The sequence below is a fragment of the Crotalus tigris genome, unplaced genomic scaffold (assembly GCF_016545835.1).
Source record: "Crotalus tigris isolate CLP2741 ecotype Arizona unplaced genomic scaffold, ASM1654583v1 scf7180000018160.1183395, whole genome shotgun sequence".
NCBI lineage: Eukaryota > Metazoa > Chordata > Lepidosauria > Squamata > Viperidae > Crotalus > Crotalus tigris.
Window position 1 is genome coordinate 398,166 of NW_024096855.1, and position 26,895 is coordinate 425,060.

The 26,895-nt window shown below is 37.6% G+C and overlaps 1 protein-coding gene across 2 annotated transcripts in view; it reads right to left on the reverse strand.

Annotated features, from left to right (window-relative positions):
- The window catches only part of NINJ1 (ninjurin 1), a 34,905-nt gene extending 8,134 nt beyond the window's left edge, over window positions 1-26,771 (reverse strand). Inside the window, exons 1-2 of one of the 2 annotated variants that reach the window (XM_039348559.1) lie at window positions 24,986-26,771; window positions 7,832-8,063 (exon numbers count right to left, since the gene is read on the reverse strand). In XM_039348559.1, coding sequence (XP_039204493.1) covers window positions 7,832-8,063; window positions 24,986-25,078 — 325 coding nt within the window. In that variant the 5' untranslated portion in view covers window positions 25,079-26,771. The remainder of the gene's footprint in view (window positions 1-7,831; window positions 8,064-24,985) is intronic. The other variant, XM_039348558.1, reaches the window with a different exon arrangement.
- Window positions 26,772-26,895: the final 124 nt, after the last annotated feature.

Genomic DNA, 26,895 nt, shown 5'->3' on the forward strand with positions numbered 1-26,895 from the left:
ATCTTTCTATCAGTATGACCAAAGCATAAAGATAACTATGTCAATTGTATCAATCTTCCATGCTTAACCGGCCTTTGCACCAGGAATCTCTTGCACCAAGAGCCTGTTGGGGCACAATGTTTCATCCCTATAGAACTCCTTCTCTTCTCGAGATATCTTTCACTGGATATTCATAGAGAATTCAAAATACATGTTTCACAGAATATATTTATTGGTGTGGGAAAAGCATCTTTCCTATAAGCATTAAAGCAGCCATGTCTCCCAAAACCTCTCTTTTGATTTCTAGGTATGGATATGTGGCACAGAAAACATTCCCACTGAGACTGCATTCATATCTATCGGTAGGTGGAGTTATTTGTGACCATGAGGGAATTTAATGCCCTCTACATCAGTGGTTCTCAACCTTTTTAATGCCGCCACCCCCAACCGGTTGTAAGTCGAGGACTACTCAACTGGTGCAGCACCGTTTGCAGAATGGGACTTTTGGCGGGCTCAGCAGGGCAGAGACAGCCTGGACAATTCCTATTGGTTTTTGAAAGCCAATAGAATTAGACTCTATTCAAGAGAGTCTATTCTATTGGCTTTCAAAAGCCAATAGAATAAAAGGGAGTAGCACAGCTAAGGAAAAGGGGAAAAAATGGCAGACTGCGTTGTTTGGCGACCCCCGTGAAATGGTCATTCGACCCCAAATGGGGTCCCGACCCACAGGTTGAGAACCGCTGCTCTACATCAAAGAAGACACCGGAATTAATAAGTTAGAAACCTCAAGATAATGTTCCCACATATAATCATTACAGATGATGCACCAAGCAAGAAATTGTGCTGGATGACTCCTGAGACTCCTTCTGTGACAATATCAGGCCTCAAAAAAAAATTATAACGGGATATAATGACCAAAAGTCTGAAGATAATTTTGTAATGAGAATGAAATCTACAAGGCGGGTAAAGGAGGGCTAGTCTTAATCAATTTAAAATACTCTGCATCTGATATAGAATAAATGGTAATAGAACTGATCACTGGGAAGGCAATTATTGATTCAAACTGAATTGGTGCACAAGATTTTGGACAAGATGTGAGTATAGTTCAACCAACTAGAAATGGTAATCACAGTGCTGTTTGATCTGTGACATCTTAACTCTAAGTGATTCCTAAAGATTTTATCTCCAGATGACATACAGATTCTTCACAGAGGGCTAGAAAATTCTTTTACATGCCCATCCTTCTCTAAGAGGTCCTGGATCACTTTAAAGCAGAGCTAATGGTTTTCTGAGGACACAGCAATGAAAAGAAAAGTGATAAGAGAGGTAGAGTACAGGTGTTGGAAGACTTAGTGCAAATATGACAGAACACAGGTGGGACTAAATAATGGTAGACAATATTACTTTTTTTGCCTCCAAGACTGCAACCACTGTGAGCCATTCCACACAGTTAAAGATCTGGACATTGTCAGTATGAAATTTTTTTTAGTTATGTCCCAATTCATTGAAGCAATAAAAATGAATTCATGATGTACTTCATTAGCAGAAATTGCTCAAATCTCAATAGTCTGAGTATCTACTCTTCCAAATGCAGGAGAATTGGGTAATTTGGATATATTGCACAAACACGAAGCCGAAGACCCCAGCCTGAAGATGACGAGTGGGACCTCATCAAAACGTCGCCGAGATACTCTCAATCTTACAAGGGAAAAGACCCGAATACATAGGATAGGATAGGATAGGATAGGATAGGATAGGATAGGATAGGATAGGATAGGATAGGATAGGATAGGATAGGATAGGAGCGAAGCTGGAAGGAACCTTGGAGGTCTTCTAGTTCAGCCTCCTGCTCAAGCAGGAAAACCTATACCATCTCAGACAAATGACTGTCTAGCTTCTTTTTTAAAATCTCCAGTGATGGAGTGCCCATGATTTCTGGGGGCAAGCTATTCCACTGGTTAATTGTCCTCACTGTCAGGAAGTTTCTCTTGCAGTTGAGTTTTTTTTAATCCAGTATGCATTAGATTATCCATTATCACTGTCAGGAAGTTTCTCCTGACAGGGATAATGTATAATCTAATGCATATTGAATTTTTAAAAAACCCAACTATAGTAAATTAATAAAATCTAAACAATGAATGACAGACTAGGAATAAGAGAAGAACGAGGGGGGACATGATAGCAGTGTTCCACTATCTCAGGGGCTGCCACAAAGAAGAGGGAGTCAAGCTATTTTCCAAGGCGCCTGAAGGCAGGACAAGAAGCAACGGGTGGAAACTAATCAAGGAGAGAAGCAACCTAAAACTAAGGAGAAACTTCCTGACAGTTAGAACAATTAACCAGTGGAACAACCTGCCTCCAGAAGCAGTGAATGCTCCAATACTGGAAGTTTTTAAGAAGAGACTGGACAGCCATTTGTCCGAAATGGTATAGGGTTTCCTACCTGAGCAGGGGTTTGGACTAGATGACCTCCAAGTTCCCTTCCAACTTTATCATTATTATTATTAAAAGTAAGTGTGCAATAATAAACAAAAAGGATGTGAGGAAAATGCATTTCTCATAGGAAAGAGGATTCTGAAGATAAAATCATATTCTATTTATGTAAATCTATATTGTGACTATATTTGGAATGTACGTACAGGTAATCCTCAGCTTAAGACCATAACTGAGCCCAAAATTTCTGTTGCTAAGTGAAACATTTGTTAAGTGAGTTTTGCCCCATTTTACAACCTTTCTTGCCACAGTTAAGTGACTCACTGCAATTTTGGAACTCAGTAACACAGTTGTTAAGTGAATCTGGCTTCCCCAGTGACTTTTTTGTCATAAGGTTACAAAAGGTGATCATGTGAGCCTGGGACACTGCAACTATCATAAATATGAGACAATTGCCAAGCGTCTGAATTTTGATCATGTGACCATGTGAATGCTGCAAAGGTCATAAGTGTGAAAACTGGTCATAAATCCTTTTTTTTCTGTGCCGTTGTAACTTTGAACTGTCACTAAATCAACTGTTGTCAAATGTTTTGTTTGCCGCATTTTAAAAATAATATTCTACACAAAAGGGTTAGAATTAGAATTTTCAGCAGACTGGAGCAGGATCCCACTGGGGTGTAACATTTAAGGTATTTCAGTTTAGGATTAAAAAGTCAGTAAGAGAGAAAATATGTGAGTATGAAAATATGCATGGGATTAATGAAAAAAAAAAAACTTCCAATAACTGATGTCTAGATTTTCCTTCAATATAAGACCCATAGTTTATACCAGTGGTTCTCAACCTTTTTAATGCCGCGACCCCCAACCGGTCGTAAGTCGAGGACTACTCAACCGGTCGTAAGTTGAGGACTACTCAACTGGTGCAGCACCGTTTGCAGAATGGAACTTTTGGCGGGCTCAGCAGGGCAGAGACAGCCTGGACAATTCCTATTGGCTTTTGAAAGCCAATAGAATTAGACTCTATTCAAGAGAGTCTATTCTATTGGCTTTCAAAAGCCAATAGAATAAAAGGGAGTAGCACAGCTAAGGAAAAGGGGAAAAAAATGGTGGATTGCGTTGTTTGGTGACCCCCGTGAAATGGTCGTTCGACCCCAAATGGGGTCCCGACCCACAGGTTGAGAACCACTGCTTTAGACCGACTCAGCAAGATATTTTGCACACGTTCTTGAGTTACATCATTATGAACTGCTGGCATATAAACTATATCTTTATTATTGCCTGCTTCCAACATTGGATAACTACTTTCTATTTCTTAATACAATACTATTTAATATATACCTCAAAGTAAACTAGGTATGCATGCAGAAAATGACAGTGTACTAAAATACTTGTTACAATATTCCTGGTAGAAGACAAGTATAATTCAGTCTATACTTTGGGATAAAAATGTTATTCTTAGGTTTCTATGCAATTCCTGAGCTTCCTATTCTTCTTGGACACAAAAGTAAATATCTATAATCTTCTACCAAATGTATAATTTCCCAGAGCAAATGAATAATCTATGATTCCTGAAAAAACAGGCTATGTTTTAGCCTGAAATCCCATAGAGCTGATGATTACATTACAATTCTATAGTCCCAGGGTGACCACCTAGGCCTACACCATTCTGGACAAATGGCTGTCCAAAATGGTAGACGGCCTACCCCACCGATTCCATTACGGGCTGGGACTGCTTCAATTGTCTCACTGGAAGACAAACTGGAGCCAGGGTTAAACTCAGACTCTGGGTCCAGTCCTCCTTATAGGAAGCTTTTTTAAAGTTTATAACGTATACAGATAGTCCTCAATGTACAACCATTCATTTAGTGACCATTCGTAAATGCAACGGCATTGAAAATAGTGACATGATCAGTTTTCATGCTTAGGACTATTGCAGCATCCTTGTGATCATGTGACCAAATTTCAGGAGCTTGGCAACTGGCATATATTTATCCCAATTGTACTATAACAATTGATGGCGAACCTTTTAGAGACTTGAGTGCCCAAACTGCAACCCAAAACCCACTTATGTATCGTTGTGTCTGGGTGGGCATGGCCCATTGGGTGGGCATGGCTGTGGTTGTAATGGCAGACTGGGTGGGACTAAAAGTTTAATCAATCAATTCCAACTTTGCAAGATCTTTTTTTTTTTCCCGTGAGAAGTTGAAATTGATTGATTGATTGAAACTTTTTTTTTTTGCACATGGCAGTAGAGGCCTAAAGTGAAAAGGTTTTATAAAACCCAGGTGAAGGCCTAGGACTGGGGCGACAGCACATGAGCCCACACAGAGGGTTCTGCGTGCCACCAGTGATACGCGTGCCATAGGTTCGCCACCACGGTCCTAGACTCTATCCCTCACACTCGGTTTTTTTTTTTTTTTTGTAAAAGATTTTTTATTTTCAATTTTTCATTACATTCATAAAGAATACTTCAGATAAAGAATAAAGTAAATTTATACCAACAACTTTCGGTATTGCTCACCCATTCCCCCCCAAACCGCATCCACCCTCTAACCTCTTCTCTCACTTCCCTCTTTCCCTCTTCTTCCTCACTCTCCCCCTCTCCTCCTTCTCCTCAACCTTCCTACTTACTTCTCCCCTTCCTCCTATCTTCTCACTCCGGATGCGGTCCAGGGGAAATGCCTGAGCAATTCCTCTCTCCAAGTTAAAACATCAATATTATATACAAAAAAACAACAACAACTATTTCTACATCTGACCTATTTAACCTTCAACCCATCCTCCCCCCACCTCCGTCCCCCCCAGCTTCCCAGAGCCAAGTACAGGGTTATACAAACATATTAAACATAATCTACTTAAGTTTACTAATTATACAATAACCAAAATCATACTAACCCTTAACTCTCTTCAAACTTTAACATCATAATTTTATAAACAAATCCATTACTCATAAAATAAATGAAATTTTGTAGTTCCATATTTCTTCTGAACATATTCTATCCATCTTCTCCATACAATAATGCTAACACTTGTTTTTGACCTTGACTTCAAAGTGACCTAACCCTAACCCTAGCCCTAACCCTATTTTCACTGTCATTGTTAATGGGATTTTCCCATAAATTTCACTGCGGCCCATAATAGAGTCCGAATGAAAAGCTGTTATGTTGTCTTTGCTTTGAGAATCTCCTAGAATCTAGTCCTAACACCAGTTTTCAGCCCTGACTTTGAAGTGACCTAACCCTAACCTTAGCCTTAACCCTAAGACTATTTTCATTTTCATTGTCAATGGTATTTTTCCATTTATTTCACTGAAGCCCTGAAAAGAGTTCAAAAGAAAAGCTGTTATGTTTTTTGTTTTGAAAACCTTCTAGAATCTAGCCCTCACACCAGCTTTCCACCTTGACTTCAAAGTGCTCTAACTCTAATCCTAACCCTAGCCCTAGCCTAACCGGAGTTTCATTCTCATTGTAAATGGGATTTTCGTATGTATTTCAGTGCAGCCCTAAAAGGAGTCCGAATAAAAAGCTTTTATGTTCTCTTTGCTTTGAGAACCTCCTAGATTAGGAATCTGACCAAAGACAGAAAAATGTTTACCCTTGAACAGAGTGTTTTGAGGCTTTCTTCCCACCTGGCACAGAGAGCGCCAAGACCAATTATCTCTAATATCGGAGTGTAGAAAGAACTGTGTTGAGGTATGGGTCAAGCAAATGTGAGAATATTCCTTGGTAATGTCTCTAAAACAGCATCTCATCTCTGTTGGCCTAGCAAGGAATAATTCTCTTTCATTTAACCCTTGGTGGCGCAGTGATTAGAATGCAGTATTGCAGGCTAACTCTGTGCCCACAGTCTGGAGTTTGATACTGACAGGCTTGAGGTTGACTCAGCCTTCCATCCTTCTCAGGTTGGTAAAAGGAGGACCCAGATTGTTGGGGGCAATAGGCTGACTCTGCAAACCTCTCAGATAGTGCTGTGAAGCACTATGGAATAAGCAATAAGCTATTGCTATTGCTATTCAAACCAATAGAACTGATCCAGAAGGAAAAATCCGTATTCCTGATGTAGTCCCTCTATCTGTCACGAGCCTTTTAAGTTTCTGAAATGATGGTTACTTTTTCTGGCTCTCCCTGTTGTAGCAGAAAGGACTAGTATCATTTATTTAATTAATAATTCCATATTATGGGAGACTGTACAAATAAAGTAAAAATGTCACTCATTCACACTGAACTCTGAAAATGGAGATGAGAAATCCTACAAGAAATCTGAGAAAATGTTGGGAGATCTTTTCTCTCCCATGAGAAATTTTGTATTATTTTCCTGAAAAATGAAAGATTATGAAATTCATTGTTCATGGTGCTAAAAAAAGTCTTTGAGACAAGGTCTTTATGTACTTATGTATTACTATTGGATGATTACTCACACCAAATGATTTCATAGAATTACATAATTATAAAGACTATACACACATTGCTCTTAACCACTGTAGGGCTTTTAAAATATTTTGTTGATATTACTTTTTGCATAATTTTTAATGTATTGTTAGCCTCCATAGAGTTGCTATTTTCAAAAGTCCATGCAGTGTTCATTGCCAACTTTGCTCTTATTAATAACTAGATTCTCTGTTCGCAAAAGCAAATTCTTAGACAAGTCTGGTCAACGTCCTTGTGAACATAACTGGATGCACTCCCCAAATGTCAGGATGATCATCTATAAACATGAGCCTGATGCACTTGTATAGATGGCCTCAATAGGCCATCCAATTTTTCTGGCAGGAAAGGATTCAAACTCGTGGGGCAGGCATGGCAGTCTTTCTTTTAGCTCTTTGGGAATTAAGAATGGAACAATGTGAAATGCACTAATGAGGCGAGTGGGTATGTCCCTATACTTCACCTCCACAGGTGAAATGAAAAAAAAAAAAAACTAGCTGTGTTCATATGTGTGGAGAGTGGAAGCCAACGCTGAACCTGGCCAGACGCAAGGCATCGCAACACAAGGCAAGGCATGACTGGCGGAAGAGTCTGGAAGAACCAGCAAGCCAAGTGCCACTAATTGGTGTAAAGCTAGTTTGCCTCCCGCGATGCACCAAGGACAGGCACACAAGCATCAAACGGAATGAATTAGCATGCTAAGCTATCGGGACTGCATTGTTCCTAACATGTGTAGATTTCCCTGACATTGCATGCCATATGCTAAATAAATAAATAAATAAATAAATAACCTCCATAGTTGTATCCGCGTGTAATAGTTAAAAATAGTTATAACTATATAAAACTCTAAAAAATAACTATAGTTAAAAACTGAGGCTATAAAATAGGAGTTGGCTATCAAATACTTTTTAAAATGTATTTGTTAAAATGGAAACAGTACCATAAACAGTTATACTGTGGCACAAAATAAGCAAGAATTTAGGTGCCATACATACCAAGGAATATTAGGAGTACGCCAACTCCAATCTGAAGTGCGAGTGAGATGCTGATGAGAATAATCAGTGGGACATAAAACCCGAAAGTGGGTCCTTGCTCCATTACAGCTTTCAGCTGGGATGCGTTGGCCATGAGCAAAGCAATATCCAACATACTTTCGGCTGCGCTCTTCTTATTGGCATAATGGTTCATGTTAATTTGTCTATTTGTCCGTAGCCATTGTCTTCGACCCTGAAAGGCAAAAATATTTCTAAGGCATTTATCAGCAATGATTTAGCATTATAAACATGATAGGGGTGGGAAAATAAATAACTTGTTTAAATTAGTTACATGTTTGTTTGGAATTGTAACAACTTTTCCACAGGGATTGAAGGCAAAAATGGACTTTAACAGTTCAGATTAAGGAGACACAGCATTGGCTTCTGCAATGTTACATTGCAATATCTTAAAACAGAGTCAACAGCTTGTTGGGAACTGGGCCACGCAAGCAGCAGGCGAGTGCATGACACTTCATTTGTGCACGCATAGGAGGTAGGTTGCAGGCATGCAACCATCCCTTACTCTCCCAGTATATGAAGCCGGAAAGGTTGGGGACCGCTGCCTTAAAACATTTAATGCTGTACTCATTTAATGTAACAATGCTATTCTCTAAATATTTGTAAATAAAGTACCTGTATCTAGAGACCAAAAAAAACAAAAAACATTTAATTAAAAATATATTAAAATGGAAGATGAGATGAGAAAAAACATTTGGCATTCACACTAGGAATATAACTGAGTCTGAACATGACCCATATTCTAAAATGACAGGAAACAGCTTCTTTTTCTCTATTTTATAAAAGTTTTAACTACCCCATTACTGCGGGAAAATATATTTCTTTTCTAAACCCTTTTGTTTGTTTGTTTGTTTGTTTGATAAAATCAGAATATATTTCTGATCATTCTGTTGAACAGCTTAGATTGCAGCTATTTCTTTTCTGGCTTAGCCAGTAAACATCAAGCACTTAGCAATAGCATCCTACTAAACACACACAAAAGTCAGGCCAGAAAGCACTTTCTATGTTTCCAGTTTCCTCCCTTAACTTCAATTTCTGTAGAATTTTTACAGATTCACTTTACTAAATTAATCATTTTACTAAGATTAAAAAAAAGTCACACAAGAGCATCAGATCAAATATTTAAATAGCAACAGGTCCCATTTGAAAAGAGGAAAAAAAATACAGGTTGCAGAGTTAATGCTTTTGTGGTAGTGTTTTATTGATAGTTAGCTGCTGAAAAGACCTCTCCCCATTTGATACTTCCTTCCATATTTATTTTCCACGTAAGCTACAAATTGTTCCATGTGTTTATAGATAGTAAATCTGCCTGAGAGTGACATGGTATAAAAAGTACAGAAATAATTGAAATGTCAGCAATGTAGCGCAATAGCAATATTAGTGAGTGGAAAAAAATCCCCATATTATCTGTTCCTTTCACACACAGTCAAACAGAGGAAAGAGGCATGTTGTAATATCCTTTTGTCAAACATCTTGTTTCTGCTGTTTTCTATTTATGACGGATAAGCCCTCTGAAAATAAAGGATTATTCCAAGAGTAAAGCATACTGACATAGGACTAGGAAGTAAAATATGCAAGAGTACGGTCTTACCAGTGCATGCAATTGTCCTACAGAACAAATGGTAGCAGATACAGATAGTCCTTGACTTACAGCCACAACTGAGCCCAGAAATGTAGTGATAAGTCATAGGGGTCCATAAGTGAGGCACCCACATGGTTGCTCCACTTAATGACCACAATCCTGGCTCTCCCTGTTGTAGTCATCAAAGTGAATGTGCAGGTTGCAACGCAGAGCACTTGAAGCCCCAGGGGGTGGGAGAGGACTGTTGGCACTCACTAAAGCTGGGTTAAGCCTGTTCTCTGCACTCAAGAAAATTATACTATTTTTCTTTTTTTTTTTCATTTTCATTTCTTTTTGCATTTTTCTTTTCAAGGCGACCTGCACTCTACATATGCTTAGAATATTGGCTTTTAAATAGTAATTTTATTAAAAATTTCAATTGCAACAATAAAAAATAAAAGACAAAAAAAAGAAAGTGCAGAAAAGGAAAAAGGAGAAAGAAAAATATCCATGGAGAGTCGCGGTCATCCAGGTCATGGTTGTCCCAAAGACGCCTTTTTAAAAGGCAACTGGATTTCCTTCGTTTTCTTTGAAGACGTTTCACTTCTCATCCAAGAAGCTTCTGAACTGTGGAAGCTTCTTGGATGAGAAGTGAAACGTCTTCAAGGAAAACAAAGTCCGGTTGCCTTTTGAAAACGCAACTTTAGAAAGAAAAATAGAAAAGAAAAAAAATAAAAATATAGTAAAAAAGAAACTCACACTGTATGTAGAAATAACTCCTTTTCATTACAATGGGTATAAATAACTTTAGTAATTTATCACCTTTTCTTAAAATAGAACAAATGACGTTTTCTTTCCATAACCAATCCATCTCTTATTCATGAGGCCTCATTATTTCAGTCCTGATGTCAACCATAGTCCATACCAGAGATAACAACATATCTATTTTAAACTTGATCAAATAAACCAAGTTTATATTCCTTCTTTTTACTTTTAACAATCTTGATTTTTAATCCCTTCAAATGACCTAGAATTTTATTTCTTTTTATTTATTTTTTTGTTTTGTCTTTTCCCACAAAAATTTTCAAGGCTTTAACAAGTCTCTTTTATAACTACAACATAGGAAAAATATTCAGGGTGCTCTCTTGGTTTGTTATTTGGATATCCCTTTTAATTTTTAAGACATCAGCAGGGGGTTGCACTAGAAGAGTTCTAACAACTCTATTATTCTGTATTGAGTAAGACTTTGCAGAGAACCAGCTTTGAAGAGCAAAATGTCATTAGGCATACCTTAAATGCAACATACATTTTTGTAGGACTTCCAGGCAATTAATTGTGCATGACAACCTTGCTAGCACAGAAAAAAAAAAGACAAATCTGCTTCAACAAGTTCACAAAGAAAATATGTGTGCCCCCATATGCATTCTAAATCACATTTAGCCTTTTGGGTCTTTGCACAGCTCTGCTTTTTATACACCTGACGAAGCAGCAAGGAAAAATACGGTGATCTTTTCAATGAGATGAGAATATATTATGACTGGATTTTTCCCTTTTCCTCCAATGCATTTTTCTGCACTATAATTCGGCATTCTGTTTTAACATTCCCAGTTTAATCCTAAAATGAGCAAGGGGTTGGACACAAAGGCCTCTAAGGTCCTTCCCAATTCTGTTATTCTATTATTCTGCTAAATTCACTTTCACTTTGGAGTTTTTTTACACTTGTTCACTGGCAACATTTTTGAAGCAGTAGCTTTATATAACTATTTTATTGCCCTTCAAAGTATGACTATTGTTATTTGCCATATTTTCCTTCTAAAGTTTCACACGTTTCATTATGATAAAGTCCATTGTAAGAGGACATGGTTCTAATTGGTATCAGGCTTGTTTCCATCAAACATGTTTTTAATGAGATCAGAATTAAAATCACGTTGGACTCAGAAAATTAGCGTTTTAGCATTCAAAATTTAATACAATGAGTGCAATTATTGAAATTATGCACAAAAAATAAGTGCATGCATTCTCAAGACTGCTTTTGCAATCAAGATAAGATTCAGAACATGCAGAAAATAGTGTCCCTATTTAAGACACATATTTAGAATTGCACAAGATATTGCTTCAGTGGAGTATTTCCCCAACTTCTCCAACTTTGCAGCATTTCAGAAAAAAAATCTTTCTAATATTCTTTTCAGAAAATATTTGTCAGAAAATCCATTAGGTGTAGAAAAGAGCAACAGTGAGGAAAGGGTTCGTTTATTTAATATTTTAGGTTAGGTGGAGTTTAAGTGTTAAACCACAGTGAGAGATTTCATCATTTAGCCTATTGCTAATGTAAATACTGCCCTTTCAATATTAAAAGCATCATTTAATACTTTTTTCCTAGACGACAGGTGTTTATACAACAACTCAGGTCTAGCCTGTATGAATAGTAACTTTGTTGGTTAAGATGAAAATGACTGGGTGTCATTGAACAAGAGCCACAAAATGAAATATTGATCTTCTATGAAAGAAGCTTTAATTCAAAGCAATGGCATCAAAAGAGGATTCATATATTCCACTAAGCCAGAAGTCCCCAACCTTTTGGGCACCAGGGACCCGTTCCGTGGAGAAAGGTTTTTCCACAGATCGGAAGGTGTGTGGTTTTGTGTGCTGCTGCATGTCATGGATGGGGCTTTGCTTGTTTGTGCAGACCAGTTGCTGGCATGCCACAGCCCGGTACTGCTCCATGGACCGGGGGCTGGGGACCCCTGCATTAAGCCACCAAGCACTTTCTTTGGATTCATCCCACTATAGTACTACAGTATGTTACATTGCCTTGAAGACTCTAGTACAGTGGTTCTCAACCTTTCTAATGCCGTGACCCCATAATACAGTTCCCCATGTTGTGGTGACCCCCAAGTGGGTGTGGCCACCAGTAAGAATGAGTAGGACAGCTAGGGAAAAGGAAAAAAATGGCGGACAGCGTGGTTTGGCGACCCCCGTGAAATGGTCGTTTGACCCCAAACGGGGTCCCGACCCACAGGTTGAGAACCACTGCTCTAGTAGGTACTGTATGTCTGAGGGTAATACTGAAAATAGGGTGGGTAGGTGAAATTGGATTTTTAAGTACCTGCAAGACACAACTTACCACTACCAACTTTCCTCCCAAAGGATCACAGTTTTTGACTCCATCATTTCTGGCTTAGTATGATCTGTGAAATGGTTTTTATGCTTATTTTCAATGTGGACTTTGGCTTAAGACAAAGCATCCATTGTAAACAATGTTGTAGAATTTAGGCGTATATATTTTATATGTTACTTCTTTATTCTTACCTCAAAAAAAAAAGACAAATTAAATGAAAACATCTTTAAGTGCCTTAATGTAGTTTTAAATGGGAAACATATATATTTTATATGTTACTTTTTTATTCTTACCTCAAAAAAAAAGACAAATTAAATGAAAACATCTTTAAGTGCCTTAATGTAGTTTTAAATGGGAAATCTCAATTGTCTAATTACCACAATGACTGCTTCTTAGAATTTAAGTCCATTCATATCTACTTTTCATTTAGATATTTTAACATGCTATGGTAGCAATTAAGTGTTCTTTCTAGGAATTATCACTATCAACACCATAGTTAAATGTGAGGCAGACATTTTCATTTACATAAAAAGCCATTAAAATGTTTAATCAAATTCTACTCTGCAAAAAAAAAATGCCTTTTAATGTTTTCCTCTCTGCAGAATTTGCTTTATAGGACATCCAAGCTCTTCAACTATAAAATGCCAAATCTGCAATTTGTCTACACAACTCCTTCATCACAGAAAGGAAGTTGAAAGTAGCCCTCAGAAGATGGATTATTCATTCCATCACAGATGAAGCATCACTATTATATGATTTTTTCCACATGGCACAGACAATTTTCATGCCTGGACTAAGTCATTTCATCCTGAAATAGGACAGTTGCACAATTATATGACAGTACATGTTTTATGAAGAATCCATCTCACTGAGACTGTTTCCAGCTGTTAAAGCTATTACAATGGAGATACTCTTTGGATAGGATTATCAGCGGTCTGAACAGGCAAAGGAAAAAATCAACAATTGGAAAGGAAAATAAATGGGGAGAGAAAAGAGCATACACTATTTAACTTTCGTGGCATTAAATTATAGTGAAAAAAATGAAAAAAATGTACTTAGGCCTATATATATATATATATATATATATATATATATATATATATATATATATATATATATGTTTTCTGAGGTTTTCGCGGGTGTTTGTATGTAGGTCTTTGGTTGTTCGGGTTTTCTCCCACGTAAAATTGGAAGTGTCTTGGCGACGTTTCGACGAAGTCCCATTCGTCATCTTCAGGCTGGTGTTTTCAGCTTTGTGCTTCGAGGAGCAAAGCTTGCTCCTCGAAGATGAAAACACCAACCTGAAGATGATGAATGGGACTTCGTCGAAATGTCGCCAAGACACTTCCAATTTTATGCGGGAGAAAACCCGAACAACCAAAGACCTATACACACACACACACACACACACACACACACACACATATATGAAATGACATTCTATAATACATACATACATACATACATACATACATATATGAAATGACATATATGAAATGACATTCTCCAACATTAGAAAGGCTGGCTTTTCAATTATAGGAATCTACCAGACCAGCTAAGAGGCAAAAGCTTTCAGTTGGCTGGCTCCTACTAATGAACTAATTAAGGTCATAAATCAGAGCTTGTTAACTTTTCTGAAGAAAACCTACTCAGACAGCTGGACAATATTTGATTTTAAGACTAAACCTGCCAGACTGAGGACATGAGAACCAAAAGGAGGACATGTCCTACTTTTACTAGAAGGCTGGTAATCCCCAGTCCCAAGTTTGGCCTTTGCAGCTTCCTGGAATAAAACAGAAAGCTGCAAAACAGACCAGCCCAAAGGCATTGAAACTGAATGCATGTAGTATCAGAATTGGACTATTTATAAATTTGGAATTTGAATTCAATGGGAGCCCTTATTAGACAACGTGCTCCTTAGCATATTTACATATATTGCTTAATTAATTGGCAACACAGCTGGATTCTCTTCAAAAACAGAAAAAAATATACTTGGGTGCAAGGTATTTTCTTATTAAAGAATACTGATATAGCATTAAAAAGTTTTTTATTTATAATACAGTTTAAAAAAGTGGACATAACGTAACATTCCAGTATAAGAATTTCTAACAGTTTGATCCTCTTCTTACATATAATTCTTTATCTTTATATATACATACATACTTTTTTATACAATGTCTAATTCCTTTCTCTAGTTACTAACATACAATTATATATATTTCTATCTTAACACTAGATTATAACCTGGACAGTCCTCCTTGACTCACAACAGTAATAGAATTTGTCCCTGATTTCAAAATAATCTAACTCAGTCTTGTCCTTCATTTCCATTGTGAGCCTATCTATATCGGCACACAATAGTATTTTGTACAGAATCTCTTCTTCTGATGGAGTTTCTTTATTCCTCCAATTTTGTGCGTACGCCAAACTAGCAGCAGTGAGAATATGTAACGTCAGGTAAAATGTTGCTTTATCGTATTTCCGTGTAGTTATGCCTAATAGGAAAAGTTCTGGTTTTAGCTCTATCTCTATCCTTAATATTTCTTCCAGCCATTTTTATCTTATTCCAGAAATCACAAGCTTTTGAGCACTCCCACCACATATGGTAATAGGTCCCTGTTGCCAATTTGCATTTCCAGCACGTAGATGAGTAATTTGGACCCATTTTGGCTAACCTTGTGAGTGGGAGATGCCATCTATAGAACATTTTGTAGGGATTTTCTTTGTAGGAGGTGGCCAAGGTAAGCTTCCTATTTCTTACCCATAGTTCTTGCCAGATGTGCAGGTCAAACTTAAGACCAAGATCCCTGATCCACGTTAACATGGTTTCTTTCACCTGTTCCTCATACATTGCCTGATCTAACAGATAATGATATAGTTTTTTAATCATTTTGCCCTCAGTTCCTAATAGTATTTTGTCCAGCCCTGTCGACTCTATTTTTATACCCAACTCTTTTTTTTTTATTGAAAATTTTTGAAATTTTACAAGACAAATCCCCTCCCCAAACCCCCCCAGCCTCCCGTACCCTCCCCCAACTCCCCAAACCTCCCTAACCCTCCCCTGGACCTCCCAGAGTTGATTACAGGCTTATCCAAAATATTTCGAAGAAAAAAAAGAAAAAAAGAAAAAACTTAAAACACATATAAAACTTAAAACACATATAAATCCTAAACAAGTCTAGATATTTTAAATTAAATAGATTATCTCTAGAAAGTAATAATCATTAAGCACATTATAATATACTCTAAACATCTTCTAATCATACTTATAATATTATCCATCATTCTATATAAGTTCCTCCCAGAACACAATTTTAAACACTACTTTCTTTGAACATCTATAACTATAATATAAAATCTAATTTAAATCATAAACAAATCTAAATACGTTTAATTAAACGAGTTATACTCCCTCCAAAACACAGATTTAAACATTACTTAAAACTTAAAACCTTAGAGTCCTCTTATACACATTTAATCAAGTTCCATCTTAAAAATAATAATAATAATGATTAGAAAAAAAATAAACCCAAACACTAAACACATTATAGTATACTCCAAACCTTCTAATATCATGCTAATATTATTATCATTTTTATAAACTCCCCCAAAACACAAATTTAAACATTACTTAAAACTTAAGAAATCCCTTATACACATTTAAATCTTTATCAATAACAAATTCCATCCACAATAAACACATTAAAAATTTAAATCTTCACCAATAACAAATTCCATCAATCTCGATTGTCCATTTTCATTCTCCATCCTTATCATTCTCTAATTTTTATCAAACTCAAGAGAAATTCTTTGAGATCTGCCTTTAAGGATTCCTTCAAAATTTCTGAATCTCCCAACAACTCAGAAGCCAATACATGTGGGGATTCCTTAAACTCCTTATTCTGTTGGTCTTTTTCTTTATAATTATGTGTTGCACGAATTGTCTTCTGCCCCTTCCTCTCAACTTGTTGAGACTCCTCAAGCTGAGATTTCCCATTTTTCATTTCAGACAACAATTCCATCCTTGAAGATTGCTCCAGAGGCTTTATAAGTCTTGCTTCTCCCACAGATTCAGAAACCACTAGATGTGAAGCTTCCTTGATCTTCTTCTGTTGTTGCTTTTCTTTACAGTTATATGCTACACAAGTTATCTTCTGCTCCTCAATCTGAACATGTTGAGACCTCTCAGGCAGTGGTTCCCCAATTTTAAAGTCTTCAAACTGTACTTCTGCATTCTTTTCTTCCAAGGTTTTAAACTTAATAGGTGACGATGAACATACCCCAGGACCAAAGTATAAAAATCTTTTGCTTGAGAAGCAGTATTAAGTCTATAAGATATCCCCAGGTAATTCACCACCATTCCAATCGGAACATCCCATCTGAACGAAATTCGTCTCTTTTTAAGTTCATTTGCTAAAAAAGCAAACTCCTTTCTTCTTCTTAAAATTTTAGATGGGATCTCCTTTAAAATTATAACATCTTGTGAAGCGATTTGAAATCTCTTTTTATAAAAAGCTTGTAAAATTTCATTGCGTAGAGATCTTTTCCCAAAGTAGATTACCACATCTCTTGGCAAATTCTTTTGCACTGCCACCACAGAGTTAACTCGAAATAATTTTTCAATTTCACTAAGTATTTCTTTTTTTTCTTTATTCAAAATCACAGCAAAGTCCTTTGCAACCATCTCTTTCAGATCTCCTTGCAAGGATTCTCCCAAGCCTCTAATTCTTAAGGCATATTCCATTTGTCCATATTGAAGCATAAGAATCTCATTTTCCATTTCTTTTTCCATACTTTCAATTTTTCCCTTCATTAATTCCACTTTTTCAGCTACTTCTTCCACACGGGAGTTCAACTTTTCAATAACAGAAGCAACTCCTTTTAAAGCCAAAACTATGTCTTGCCTCAAAATCTTGTTATTTTCCTCTAAAATCTTTTTCATTTCTGCCCTAATTTGAATTGTGAGATTTCCCATCATATCTTGCAAATCCTTCATGATTGTTGGTTGAACCACAGAAGAGGGTGAAACTATTGATTTAGGAACTGTAAGAGTCCCTAGACGCTTTGGAGCCATCTTAAAAAAAAAAAAAACTTTACTCCTTCTTGAGAATTACAAAAATTTAAAATAATAAAAAAGGGGGAGTTAAAAAAGAAGAAAAAAGAAAAAAGAAATTAAAGTATCCGTTCCAATCATTAAAAAGGGGGAAGAAAAAACACCAAAAAGCCTGCCTTTTAAAAGTACAAAAGACAAAGCAAAAAAGTCAAACAGAAACAATAATGTTTAAAAAATTAAACAACAAAAATAATAATGCTTCTAAAATCCATCCAATCATTAAAAAGAAGAAAAAAAAAGAGAAAGTAAGAGAAGCCGATCGCCATTCTAACTTCCCCCCCAAAAAAAAACGCTAGAAAGTCTGCCGATCGCCATTTTACTTTCCCTTTCAGCACAAAGTAAAAAGTAAAAGGAGAGAATATAAACATGAAAATAAACCTTTAAGCTTAAAATACATATAAAATCAAAGAAAGCAAAAAGTAAATCCTCTAATCAACTCTGTCCGCTTCTAAAAAAAACTCACCAGGTCCCTTTAAGCGCGGAGGTGGTTACAACGGCTTGTTTTGTCCCTAGGGACAAAAGCAGCTGGGAAGCGGAGACAGTCTGAACTCCGTGGGAGCACTCTGTCACCCCCAAAAAAAGAAATTGGGGGTACATAAGAGGCTCTACCACTATTCAGACAACCCTCTTCCCCCCTCTTTGCCCAGGAGGGGGATTTTGAACCGCAGAACAGCTAATGTACGCTGTTCATAGCGATTCATTACACTTACCCAGGAGGACGGCTACAAAGTAGCCGCCATCGCCGCGCAGATCCACCGGAAGTCCTACCCAACTCTTTTTTGTCTTTCCAATATCTTGACTGTGATTGAAGATATGCCCACCATTCTAATTCTATCCCTTCGTCTTGAAGATTTCTCCTGGATTTCGGTTCCCCTTTCTCATCCAATACATTTTTATATGTTATAACTTTCCCTAATTGAATAAACTTTGGGTGTATATGCATTTCTAACATTGAAATCCAGCTGGGGACTTACATATAATTTGGTTGCCAGGTTTTGATCCAGACGTCTATTAGAGCTTGTCTGATGTTATGCCTCTGAAAATATTTGTGGGTCTTATATTTCTGATCCCATAACATAGCATGCCATCCTATCTGTAAATCATGACCTTCCAGACTTAATAGTCTCCTATTCTTCAATAGTATCCAATCCCGCACCCATAATAATACTATGGCCTGATAGTATTTTTCCAGGTCAGGGAGGCCAAGTCCACCCCTTTCCTTCGAATCTTGCAGCAATTTTAATTTGATCTTTGCTTTTTTCCCTTGCCAAATAAATTTGAGTATGATTTGGTTAAAATTTTGAAAGAATTTCTTATCTAATTTAATGGGTATACATTGAAACAAAAATAAAATTTTGGGTAACACATTTATTTTAATTACGGCAATTCTGCCCATAAAAGAGAGCTGCAAGTTGGTCCAAATATCTAAATCAATGTTAATCTGTTCCATTAATTTATCATAATTATCTCTTTTAAGTGTGGCACACCTAGCTGTTAACTGTATCCCTAAATATCTTATTTTTTTCGTGATCTGGATGCCTATTCTGTCAACTAGTTCATTTTTCTGTGTTTTAGTCATGTTCTTAACAAGCATTTTAGTTTTTTCTTTATTTATCTTTAGGCCTGCTATTTCCCCGTATATACTCAGTACTTCCATCAATCTAGTCCCTGATTGTAGTGGCTCTTCGATTATGAAAACAAGATTGTCTGCAAAGGCTTGCGTTTTGAACATTTCTCTCTTAATCTCTAGTCCTTTGATCTATTCATCTTTCCGAATCACTCTAATTAGTACCTCCAGGGACAGTACAAACAATAATGGCGATAATGGGCAATCTTGCCTTGTGCCTTTTTGAATCTGGAAGCTTTCAGCTGTTTCTCCATTAATTATTACTTTTGCTGCCTGTTTGAAGTAGACTGATTTAAACATATTTGTGAAATTTTCCCCAAAGTCCATATACACCAATTGATTGAGCATAAAGTCCCATTTCACGTTATCGAATGCTTTTTGTGTGTCAAGAAAAATTAAACCCATTTGCTTTTCATTGTGGACCTCATAATACTCCAATACACCCAAAACAATCCTAACATTATTTCTTATGTATCTTTTAGATAAGAAGCCATTTTGATCTGAGTGTATAAAATCTACTAAGAATCTTTCAAGTCTTTGAGCCATTATGGCCATAAAAATCTTATAGTCCGAATTTAATAATGAAATAGGCCTATAGTTTTTAATAAGTGTCAGGTCTGAATTTTCCTTAGGAATCAGGGTGAGAAGAGCTTCTTCCCATGAGGCTGGTATTTTGGCCTTTTTTAAGACCTCGTTAAATAGTTCCATCAATATTGGACTTAAAGATTCTTGTAAGATTTTATATGTTTCTACGGGTAGACCATCTGCACCTGGGGCTTTGTTGTTTTTTTGTTTCTTGATTGCCTCTGAAAGTTCTACGGGTGTAACCTCTTTATTCAACAAATTTTTAAACTCTTCTGGAACTTTTGGTAAATCAGCTGTTTGCAAATATTTTAGAATATCGTCATTATTTTTCCGTTCATCATCTTTGTATAGGTTCTTATAGAACTCATATGCCACTAATTTCTTTCCTTCATTCTGGTATACCATATCACCTTCTACATTATATAATTTACTAATCCTCTTTTTGTTATTGTGTTTCTTTATTTTGTAAGCCAACCATCTCCCTGGTTTATTGGCGTTTTCAAAAAAATTTTGTTTGGTACGTTTTATCTGCTGTCCTAGTTCTTCCTTTTCAGTGATATTCATCTTGTGTTTAATTAGGTCTATCTGTTGTTTCAGATCGCGTCTTTGTGGTTCCTTTTATAAACTTTCCTCAGCTCTACTCAGTTCTTCTTCTAAATTTCTTTGTTGCTGTATCTTAATTTTGTTTTCCCTGGCCATATAAGAAATTGCGACACCTCTCATATAAGCTTTGGCTGTGTCCCATAAATTTTGGCAATTCGTGTCTTCCTTTTTATTTGTCTTAAAAAACAGATCCATTTGTTCTTCCAATTTCAATTTGAATTCTTTATGTTTTAGGATTGCTCTTTTCAGGGTCCATCTCTTTATTCTTTTTTGCCCTTTCCATCTGATTCTAATTGGGTTGTGGTCAGCCCAGAGGTTCGTATTGATTACAATATCCTCCACCTCCAAATTTAAATCTGCTGATACAGCATTCTTTATGTAACTAATTTAACTAGTTTAAGAATAGATTAGATCTTTTTCCCTTTTCTATCTTTGCCATTTGCCCCTGTGATCAAAAGAACTCACAAGGCAAGGAGATGATGCAACATATAAGCAATTCAGTTTTAAAAAGAGAAGCCATCTTGTTGGAATGGTAATTCAAAAATGTTTCAGATATTAGGAGACATCAACCCCAATAATGAAATTCTCTTGGGAGACATTATAAAAATTCTGTAAAATCTTGTTGTGGCTTGTCAATTATTATAATATCACTTCTGCCTGAACATGAAACAGCTGGGTAAGTGGAGAAAGTAAACAAGAGTCTGAGTCATAGGATTAATAATGCTATGACATGTGCATTTTCTAATTTCTCTTCTGGCTGGCATAATTCACTGAGAATCAAAATCACCCAACTAAGAAGCAGCCAGTTATGTAAAAAACAGTACATAAACAAACTTTTTACAGATGTCATAGTTCTGTCAAATGCTCAAACACACCATCTGGCAAGTCCTATCTCTTGACAATCTCTCAGAAATTATTTCCTATTTGGTACCAAATAGGCAATAAATTTAACCTGTGAGGATGTAGATAAGGTGTTTGGAGAAATATAACCTATAACCTCTCAGCTTGAGCTTGATATTTCATGAGTGATGAAAGCTAAGTGGAGTGAATGATTGAATCTAAGAAATAAGTAATATTTTTTCTGAAATTGAAATTTGCTTCAGAGATGATGGACATGAAGAGCCTTTTGTAGAATCCTTGTAACTGTGATCCAATCTAAATATGTTTTTTTTCTTACAAGATAACATCCATTTGGTTTCAGATATACCTGAGTTATACTCTTGTTGTGCAATCATTTAAATTCTGATATGCTATAAGACAAACATGTATTTTCAATGTCTCTACAATATTCAACACAGCTGATGTTTTAGTAGAGTCTTATCATGTCAAACTTGACTCTTGATTTCATGAGCATGTCAACTTACAGGTAGTCCTCAACTTATGACCACAATTGGTACCAAGCAAGGTAGTTGTTAACATGCATTATGTCTGATTTTATGACCTTTTTTGCCACAGTTGTTAAGCAAATCACTGCAGTTGTCAAATGAATCAGGTGATCATTAAGTAAATCTGGTTTTGTCCATTGACTTTGCTTGTCAAAAACCAGCTGGGAAGATGGCAAATGGTGGTTACATAACTGGAGGATGCTGTAACTGTTATAATTACTGACTGATGACTATCTCTAATTCTCAACTGTTATAAGTACATGCCTGTTGCCAAGCACTCCCCGAATTTTGATCATGTGACTATGGCAATGCTACAATGGTTCTAAATGTGAGGATTGGTGGCAAGTTATTTTTTTCAGTGCCATTTTAATTTCAAATGGTCACTAAGTGAATGGTAAATCAAGAGAAGCCATCTTTAATGACCCCTGTGTTTGCTTAATGACCATTACTGTTGTAAGTTGAGGACTATCTCTGCTTCCAGATTACCTCCATTTGAAAAAGGAAATTATTTAATGTGTGATTATGAGGCATGGATCTAAACTGAAATAAACAAACTTCTTGATGAAGAAAGAAGATAGCATGGAAACCATAGAAATTAAAGCGTAAAACTTATAAGATAATCAAATCTCACAAGATTTCAGCATGCTCATTCCAAGATACATTCTCAGTGTATATCACATTAGATTTCAGGCAAGTATACTAAGATCATGTGAGATTTGGGCCTTTAAAATTTTTTAATGTCTGTCTCTCTGTCTTTGTCTCTGTCTCTGTCTCTGTCTCTGTCTCTCTCTCTCTCTCTCTCTCTCTCTCTCTCTCTCTCTCTCTCTCTGTGTGTGTGTGTGTGTGTGTGTGTGTGTGTGTGTGTGAGAGAGAGAGAGAGAGAGAGAGAGAGAGAGAGAGATTGTAAATTGGGGTGTTGTGGATAACATGGCACCCACAGCCTCCACATTGCAGATCCTGGTAATCAAGAGAGAACCTGTTGAGAATTAGAGTCATCAATCAGTAATTTCCTTTCTCATTTAAAAGCAAAAAAGTCAGAAGGAATCTGGTAGCACCTTTTTCAGCTAATGCATTTTATTAAAATTAGTTAATGGGAAAAAGTAGTGTACTAGACTGGTCTCGATGTTTTACCACAATGTTTCATCACCAGCACCACATAGCTGTCCTCTTAAAGTACAATATCTATGAAGCACCAAGAGTTAATAGCAAAGAATTTTTGATCTTAATAAGGAGTCATGTTATTTCTGGGGGAAAAAAAGTCTTTCTGGAAACATGTCTTCTAAAGGCCATCCTTTTAATGGAGTAATGTAGTAATGATTTAGAATCCAGAAAAGGCCCTGCTAGAATTTATTATACCCATACAGAAAGGATTGTGGGAATTATCTCAAAATGTCTAGAGAGAACCTTTTGCCAGTTTCTCTGTAGTAACTGGATGGCATTCTGTACCTACTCAGAGACATTGCCACATGTGTGGAAATTAATTCACCAACCCATATACATTCTTGATGTTTCTGAAAGAATTACACTGAGAAGTGCACATCTTCTTTCCAAAGACCTTTCCTATTGAAATGTGGATGGAATTCCTTTCCATCTCCAAACTGGAAAGCAAATGAGAGAAAAACCTGTCTTGGTGGCAAGTTTAAAGGATTTCACTTGCACTAAGTTTGTATCTTTGTCTCCCTAATTTCCTTTTGCTGTACTGATGTGATAAGACATAGAAAGTTGGTATTGTTCCCAGAGACTGATTAGCTACAGCAATTTTTATAGACATGATGTTTAGTGCTGTTATTTCTCCCACCCATTTTCAGTCCTGGCTTTTAAAACAGATGACAGGATGGAGCCAGGGTAATTCCCAGCATAAAGGACATCCAGTTTCAACTCAACCATGTGATTTCTATAAAACTGCTGAAGGAGTTCTAAAACAGTTTCACAGAAGGCAGATAAACTCTCTGTTTTTATGATCCTGTAATTCCTTAATTTGGGAGGTTAAAGTTAAAAAACACAGAAGCATGAGTGATTGTAGCCCTTTCTTGCATAACACATTCATGTGTAATGAAAAATACTCTGAAGTCAGTCAAGGTATATATAAAATTATTTTCTTCCAAAATAAAGCAAACAAAAACTAAATTCTCTACATTTTAGAACACATTTATACACCTCAGAACGAAATTCTCTTGGCAGTGTAGACACTTTTTCTCAAAGTGCAGAATGGGCAGAGTATATTTACTTGTCAAATATATATAGCTGCCCATTTCACAATTCGTGATTCTAGGCAGCACACAATTCAGACAAAACATTAGGTAAAAACAAAGCCTTAAAACAAATAAAAACAAAAATAAACAAAACCATGGGCGAGCGCATTTAAAGTCTTATGTGCATTACAGGGAGAGCGCATTTAAAATCTTACACGCCTTACGGTCATTTCACAGGCTCCCCATTTCCATGAGATCGCCAAGCCTCCTGACAGAATCAAGTTTTAAAAAATCACTTGGGGCCAATCAGATTCCAGCTGGTACCCAGCCTAGTAGTCCATCTCTCCCTAGCCTAAGGCTGTGAATTTATTATAGTCCAACCGTGTTTCTTCTTCCTAGAATGCCATACTGTCACCCGTCCACTTGTTTGTCTCTTCCAGTAAATTAGTGAGAAGTCTTTCCAATTCTGCTGTCTCCCATCGCTTTTTTTCTTTCTTTCCACCGCCCTGCCCAGTGGCATCTGTGCTAGGGAAAGCAAGCAGCCTCTTGCCAAGCAGGCCCACCCTCACGCATTCAACCCTTCCCAATCAAAAAGCCGGAAACTCGCCCTCGCTGCCTAGGTTGAAGATCCAGCTTCGCCTTTGGAGGAATTCCAAAGCGAGACGCGATTTACGAGAAATCTCCGCGCCCCTCATCCCTTCGGAGGTGCCCCCGGCCAAGAGGAGATCTCTGCCCAAGATTGTCTCTGCCAGGGAAACCAGGCCCTTGGGATACGTAGGCCTCCGCGGCGCCGGCTGACGAATCCCATGCCCCCGGGGCACCTTCGCCCAGCTTCCAGCCCAGAAGCAGCGCCCGGTCGCCGCAGTTTTTGTCCTCTCGGCCTGCCCGCCGAGAGAGAAAGAGAGCCTCTTACCTCCTCTGGAGGCGTCGCGTCGTCTTTGCCATCGCCGTTCACTATTGCCGTGGTCAGCCCGTTCATCTCGTGGCTATCGGGGGTCGAGCCCATGGTTGCTGCGGTAGCTCCTGCGGCGCGGTGCAAAATGAGACAGGAGGAGGCGCGCTTGGGAGCGGAGACACGTGTTAGGAGGTCTTGTGCTTTAGTTGTTACGCAGTTCTCAGGGCCGCCCTCGACCCTGCTTGGGAAAGAAAGAGAGGAAGGAAAGGGAGCGGGGCAAGCGCTGGGTTTCCCCTCCTGATTCGCGGCACCAAGAGGCCGAGGGAACAGCTAGGCGCGGTGCCCAGCTGCTTGATGAATTTGTCCGGACGAGTGACCTCTGGCGGGAGAGATTGTGGTGGGCGCACTCCTCCTTTTCCTGGCAAGGAAAGTGGGAATTGGGCCACGTCAAGAGTTAACACTCCTTGCCAGCCAGTGATGCCTTGACCCTTATGGAAAATAGGGCAGACGAAGATTGCCTTCCTTTGCTGCTCTCCCAAACTGTATCTTTACAGTTTTCAGTAAGCTCTGGGGTTTTCCTTTTCCTATTGTCTTCAAGAGACCAGAGTAAACATTGTGCATCACTAGGAGTTTTTTTCTTTCTTTCCCTGGGGCTGTGGGACACTAAATGCACTATAATAGGGGAATTTATGAATTAACCTGTAGCCTTCTGGATGGTGATTCAAGAAGAAATTGGGCATGTCGACCCAGCTATTGCATTCTGCTTCTTCTCATCTATTGATATCTTTTTGGGTGCCAAGGTATAATTTTTGCACATAACTTTTTATTACAGAATTACTGTAGAAGGTGGTGGGGGATCAGAAGAATTTATTTATTTCATTTGCCAAATTCCTACACAGTCCATTTCACTTAAGTGACTCTGGGTATCGATTCATACTTTTTTCTGCCTTTTGGTCACTCAAAATTGCATTCAGTCTCATTTTTTTAACTAGAGGTCTTCAGTCATGTATGATAGGAAAGAAAAAATCTAGAGAGGATGGCATAGAAAAGCATCTTGTTTTGCTCCCTTCTTTCTGCTGTTTGTGTAGAAACAAATTAGTCAAGAAAAATGAGAGTAACTATGTCTGAGAACTGGCTTCTCTTGGATCTTCCACAATGTTTCTGATCATGTTTGTAGTATGGCCAACCCTTATAATGCACCCCCCCACCTGTCTCTTTCACTCCTATGAAGGTATGATTTAATCTCATAATAAAATAATAGTATATGCTCCATATTGCAATGCTAAATGTTACCAAACATTTTTTCACAAGAGATTCTGATAACCCTCAGAGTTAACAAGAGGTTCCTTTGAACTTTTACCTGCACATTTCAAGTCTACTTACTTGAATTTCAGAAAAAGTTATGTTAGTCACTGGGATCCAGTTTCTCCACGCAATGAGAGAAAAGCTTTCTTCCACTATTGCTTCAAATTTTAGGCGTTATTATTGGCACTTTTAACATGGCAGTCTTAGCCTCTTGTTTAAATTTAAGAATGCATGTTTTTCTCTTCTTAGTGAAGGCCACTTCTTTGGTATGTGAGACCTTGCTTTCTCAGCAACTACTGTACACAATAGAGAGTGTATTCTGAAAGTCCTTCATATACTTGCAAATTTTAAGAAAGATACAAACCCAGCTGGGAAACTAACGTAACCCATAAATTTGCCACTTGTGGAATGTTATCTAGAGCAGTGGTTCTCAACCTTTTTAATGCCGCGACCCCCAACCAGTCGTAAGTCGAGGACTACCCAACCAGTCGTAAGTCGAGGACTACCCAACCGGTCGTAAATCAAGGACTTTCCCTGCCCGGGAGCGCTGCGCATGCGTGGTGCCGCCCCCTGCGCCGGCCGAGGCGTAGCTGGCAAGCGGCAGAGACGGTGCAGGCCGACCA